The sequence below is a fragment of the Capsicum annuum genome, chromosome 3 (assembly GCF_002878395.1).
Source record: "Capsicum annuum cultivar UCD-10X-F1 chromosome 3, UCD10Xv1.1, whole genome shotgun sequence".
Lineage (NCBI taxonomy): Eukaryota > Viridiplantae > Streptophyta > Magnoliopsida > Solanales > Solanaceae > Capsicum > Capsicum annuum.
In genome coordinates, this window is record NC_061113.1 from 236,274,651 (window position 1) to 236,280,666 (window position 6,016).

General features: G+C 40.0%; 1 protein-coding gene across 1 annotated transcript; it reads right to left on the reverse strand.

Annotated features, from left to right (window-relative positions):
- Positions 1-1,869: 1,869 nt before the first annotated feature.
- Positions 1,870-4,775, reverse strand: LOC124896844. Its single transcript, XM_047408693.1, has 6 exons — positions 4,451-4,775; positions 3,946-4,344; positions 3,469-3,662; positions 2,900-3,285; positions 2,389-2,485; positions 1,870-2,154 (listed from the first exon to the last, which is right to left on the reverse strand). Exons 1-6 carry the CDS (start codon positions 4,773-4,775, stop codon positions 1,870-1,872), a joined length of 1,686 nt encoding a protein of 561 aa, XP_047264649.1.
- Positions 4,776-6,016: the final 1,241 nt, after the last annotated feature.

Here is a 6,016-nt window from a genome sequence, read left to right on the forward strand (position 1 = left end):
AGTGAAAATATGGCTTGACGATAGGTCTGAAGGTCTATTGGGACAACGGCGGTCTGCCGGAATCACCGTCAGGCTGTAACCAGTGTGTCATGCATCTCAGAGTCTTGCGACGGCTGACCTAATGGTTCATCAGGTTACTGACGATCCGCCAAGTTGTCCATCGTAGCTTATCCAGTGAACATCAACTTTGGCATCTTTCCGACGGTCCACCTGGCGGTCCATCATAGGTATGCCAATCCGCTGAGGTGATCGTCACCAACCCTTTTCAATTTTATCCTTCACTTTGATATTTTGTCGAACACCTGGTGGACATTCTCATTTTTTAACACAACAAATGGCATGAACTTAGCGGTTAATCACCACTTTTCTCACTTTTAGTATATGGGTTACTCAGACTTCACTCGAAATAGTGCATAGCATGGTTTGACTTTAAGATTACAATCAAAACTAAGCACAAGTAAGAAGGAATTTTCTTTCACAAAAAACAACTTACTCTCTCTGTATTTAGCAATTCAAAAAATCATACCTTAATGGTGCAGTAACTTCACTCTTCTCACTAGCAACTTCAGAAGTAGAGAAAACTTAAAGCCTTTGTCAGTGATTGATAACTTTTGTTGTGATAAGAAGAAGAGAGGGAAGGTATTGTTTAAATAGCATAAAAAAAGGAAAAGAGATAGTCCTAAAATAGAATAACTGACCCCAGATACTTTGAATACAGAGGAAGTTGAATAGTTTTAGAATTTGAAGAGGTAGCAAAGTATGTAACTGCCTCTTCTTATTGGTTTAAAAGCATTTGGTCAAATACAGACAATTTAAATAGGCCTTAAAATTACTCGACCGAACCCGTACCTAAGGTTAAGTTGACGGTTTACCTGACGGTCCGCCAGGTGGACCATCGTGGCTTACCAGAAACCAGGAAATCATATCTTGCTGCGACAACTGATGCGAAGGTCCGTCGACTTATTCGTTAGTGCATTCCAGTACCCTCAAATTTAAGCTTCTGGTTGACGGTGGGAGAGACGGTCCGTCAGACCAACGACAGTCCGCCAACTCGACCATCAAGCCTTATCCAGGATGTAATTTTTTTATCATGGCTTTGACGGTTCTAGTGACGGCCCGTTGAGTCCCTGACAGTCCGTCATTCATCCCGTTGCCACCTTATCAACTGTAAAACTCCTTTTCTTCTATATTCTCAGTCCTGCACACTTCACAAACACATGAAATTGAACAAAAACACCAAATTCTAACTATGGTTACAACAACACTTTGTGGGTTACCTCCCACTAGTGCCTAATATATTATCGCAGCATGACTTGGTTACCTCAACTGCTCTGACTTTATCGAGACACATAGTGGACACAAGCTTTACATCATCGGTTGGACCAACATAGGTCTTGAATCTTTGTCTATTGACCTTGAACAGACTTCCGTCTTTACCTTCAAGTTCCACCACACCTGATGGAAAAACTTGACTTACCTTGAACGGTCCAGACCATCTTGATTTTAATTTTCTCAGAAAGATCCAAAGTCTAGAGTTGAATAATAATACCCAATCGCCATATTGAAAGTCTCTCTTCTCTATTCTTCGGTCATGGTAGTTCTTCATTCTTTTTTTGTACAGATCGGCTCTTTCGTAAGCACCAATATGGAATTCATCCATCTTATTTAACTGACCCAACCTTAACTCAGACCTAACCTTAACTCAGATACTTCTTCTTAATTCAAGTTCAGCCGTTTAAGAGCCCACAAAGCCTTGTGCTCTAGTTCGACCGAAAGGTGACATGCTTTACCGTAAACCAGTTGGTATGGTGACATTCCAATAGGTCTCTTAAAAGCAGTTCGGTATGCCCACTAGGCATCATCAAGCTTTCAAGACCAATCTTTTCTGCTCGCATTCACCGTTTTAGCCAAAATTGCTTTTATCTCCTGGGTCAAAACATCCACTTGCCCACTGGTCTGTGGGTGATATGGCATAGCAACCTTATGTTGTTTCACACTATATTTCAACAAAGCATCTCGAAACACTTGGTTACAAAAGTGTGATCCACCGTCACTTATGATGGTACGTGGTACCCCAAAGCGAGAGAAGATATTCTTCTTAAGAAATGCAACCACTCTCTTTCCTTTATTATCGTCAAAAGCAATGGCTTCAACCTATTTTTACACATAATCAACGGCTTCCAATATTTATTTTGAACCATAAGAGTTCGCAAAAGGGCCAATGAAATTAATTCCCCATACATCGAACAACTAGACTTCCATCATTTCTGTCATCAGCATCTCATAGTGCTTTGAGATTGACCCTTGTCTTTGGCATCAGTCAAATCTCCGTACAAACTCAAAGGCATTCTTGAAAAAGGTTATCCAGTAATAACCTCTCTACAGTACTTTCCTTGCAATACGATCACCTGCATGGTGACCCCCAATCGGAGAAGCATGACAAACTTCCAGGATATTAAACATGTCCACCTCTGGAATACGCCACCTGATAATATTATCTACACACCAATGAAATAAATATGTCTCATCCCATAACTAGTGTGTAACATCATATAAGAACTTCTTCCTTTGATGAAAAGACAGATTCTCCGAGTTGATTTCACTTACCAAAAAAATTGCAAAATCAGCGTACCAAGGCACTTTTTTAAGCGCGGCAGCCAAGATCTTCTCATCGAGAAATATATCATCAATTTCAAACTCATACTCGACTGATTGATCACCTTAAAGACTGGACACATGATCCGCAACTTGATTTTTGCATATTTTTCGATCTTTGACTTCGAAGCCAAACTCTGGTAGAAGCACCACCTATCTGATTAACGTTGGTTTCGTATCCTTCTTTCTCATTAAATATCTCAAGGCAGTTTGGTCTGTATGAACCACTACCTTAGTTCCCTACAGGTAAGCACATAACTTCTCAAATGCATAGACGACTGCGAGAAGTTCATGCTCAGTAACAGTGTGATTCTTCTGTGTCCCATTTAATGCCTTACTCACATAGTAAATGGGGTCGAATAATTTCTCTTTCTTCTGTCCAAGAACAGCACCCAGTGCTACTCCACTTGTGTCGCACATAATTTTAAAAGGCTTAGACCAGTCTGAAGCCACAATAATAGGAGCAGTAACGAGCTTCTCCTTAAGGCATTCGAATGCCTTCTTGCACTCCTCATCAAATACAAACTTAGATTCCCTCTCCAATAATTTGCATAGTGGATTGGTGATCTTGGAGAAGTCCTTAATAAATCGGTGGTAGAATCTATCGTGACCCAAGAAACTATGCACTCCCTTCACAGAGATGGGAGGGGGATAATTTCTCTGTCACCGCTACTTTTTTCCTGTCAACTTCAATCCCTCTGCAAAAATTTTATGACCAAGAATAATGCCCTCCTTCACCATAAAGTGACATTTTTTCCAATTAAGCACAAGATTATATTCCTCACACAACTGCAATTCTTTACTCAGATTTACCAAGCATAGTTCAAAAGAATCACCCACCACTGAAAAATCATCCATGAACACCTCCAAGGTGTTCTCCACTATGTCGGAGAATATAGACATCACGCACCGTTGGAACGTGGTGGGTGCATTACATAAGCCAAAAGGCATCTGTTTGAAAGCAAAAGTACCATACGGGCAACTGAACGTCGTCTTCTCCTGATCTTCTGGAGCAATAGAAATCTGGTTGTAGCCCGAATACCCATCCAAGAAATAATACCAACCCCTTCCCACCAACCGATCAAGCATTTGATCCATGAAAGGCATTGGGAATTATTTCTTCAAAGTCTATGAGTTGAGCTAACGTTAGTCCATACAAACTCTCCACCCAGTCACAGGTATGAGGGAAATCAACTCATTTTTTTCATTCGCCACAACAGTAATACCCCTTTTCTTAGAACATATTGGATCGGTCTTACCCACTGACTATTAGAAATTGTGTATACTTACTATCGATAGATAACTTAGCTGGAGGTGTTGGTCGATTTTCCAGATCTAAGTCCATTTTCTTGGGAGCATATGAATAAGATTCTATTCCCGTCAAAGCACACACTGTATCTTCGTACTCCTCGATACCTTCACTATCAAAATTCATCAAGACTGCAAACAGAGTTTTCACAGCAAATTTCTTCTCAATTGGAACCTCTTTCTCATCTTCATAATAAATATCAACAATGGAAAATACACTCATATCCTTGGGTTTCTTCTTAAATTGGCACACATCAAAGCGAACCACCTCATCATTAAGCCTGAACTGTAACTTATTGGCCCTCAAATCAATAAGGACACTCCCGATTGTGAGAAAAGGTTTACCCAAGATTATGGGTACCTCATAATCCACCTCGTAGTCTAAGATAACAAAATCCACAAGAAATATAAAACTGGCCACCTTTACTAGAACATCATATAATACCCGACTAGTCATTTCACTAACTGGTCTGCCATCACTAGTCACATGTTGTGGGTGTATGATCCCCCAAATCCAACTTCATATAAATAGCTAGCGGCATCAGGTTAATACTCACTCTCAGATCACACAAGACCTTAGCAAAATCAAGAGACCCGATAGTATAAGGAATAGTAAATGCTCCTGGAATCGCTTTTTTTTGCACTAAAGACCTTGTTGAAATAGCATCGCAGTGGTGAAGGTTATCCACCAGTTCGTGGCTCATGTGTCTCTTCTTCATCACCAGGTCTTTCATAAACTTAGCATACCCAAGCAACTGCTCTAATGCCTCCACTAAAGGTACATTCACTGTCAGTTGTTTTAGCATCTCCATGAATTCGCTAAACTTTGTATCATTCGCTTTCTTCTTTAATCTATGAGGAAAAGGAGGTGGTGGTTTTGGGAGAGTGGTAACCACTGCTTTCTTCTCCTTTTCTTTTTATTTCTCTAACTCATCAACCTACTGATGGTTAGAATGGATGTCACTACCTTTCATCTTCTCAGACTCTATTGAAAAAATTTCTTCATTTTCAACATCCTCTTCAATCACTTCTTCAATTATAGCTTTGCCTATGGAAGGTCACGAAAATACCTTACCACTCCGAGTGGTAACTGTCATGCAAGATCCATCATTTTAAGGATTTTGCTCTATATCGCTTGGCAAGGTACCATTCTTTCTATGGTTAAATGTTGTCGAGAGTTGTCTCATCTGTTGCTCCAATTGCTTGATAGAAGTTGAGTGTGAATTCACTGACTCATGGAAAATAAATCACTCTTCATCATCATCACCCCATCATTGGTTGTCTCAAGTCCCTTTAATAGTTTCTCCATTATGTCCTCCATGGATATCTTGCCTTAACTGGTAGCAACATTATCTTGAATTCTAAGAGGTACATACAGTCCACTCCTGTCACTCTTATTCTTCCAACTTGCTTGCTTTCTATTCTTGTAACCAGATTTGTCATAATAGTTCCAACCTTGATTATCTTAGAAATTTACTAGAAACCCCCTGATTATTTAGATAATTCGCCTTCTTCTCAGAATCTGAAACAACCCTGTTCTATGCCCCAACAGCTTTCACTTTCTCAGTCTACTCTGATAATAAATATTTGGTAAGAAGATCCATCTGGGTTTTCATGTGATTCACGTCTTGGTCATGTTCTTACTCTCTCCTACGTTGGTCTGCAGTTATTCTACCAGAAACGGTAGAGGTTGCTACCTCAGAATACTTAGTATTCCAAGCTCTACTCTATTTAGCCATCTTGTAAAGCATTTTAGAAGCTTCTGGAAAAGTGAGATCCATAAATGCTCCTCCAGCAAAATTATCAACCACTGGTTTAGTAATAGAATTCAAGGCTCTATATAGAGTCTCTATTAAATCCACATTAGTTATTTTGTGGTTGGGGCACTGCATCAACTTCTTCTTCAATCTCTCCCAAGTCTCATAAAAAGCTTCAGTTAGGAGCGGTCTGAAATTACTGATCTCGTCCCTCAACTGTAACGTCCTGGAAGGTGGAAAGAACCTTTCTAGGAAAGCTCCTTTCATCTACCTCCAGTTTGTTATAGAATCAGGAG

Excerpts from the sequence above, each read along its gene's own strand:
- LOC124896844 (XM_047408693.1), bottom strand. The coding sequence starts at position 4,775 with ATGGAGATGCTAAAACAACTGACAGTGAATGTACCTTTAGTGGAGGCA. Across the intron at positions 3,663-3,945 it reads AGCTAAGTTATCTATCGATA|AAGATCAGGAGAAGACGACG; the intron begins GTAAGTATACAC and ends CTATTGCTCCAG. Across the intron at positions 2,155-2,388 it reads GTGATCGTATTGCAAGGAAA|GTTGAAGCCATTGCTTTTGA; the intron begins GTACTGTAGAGA and ends GTGTAAAAATAG.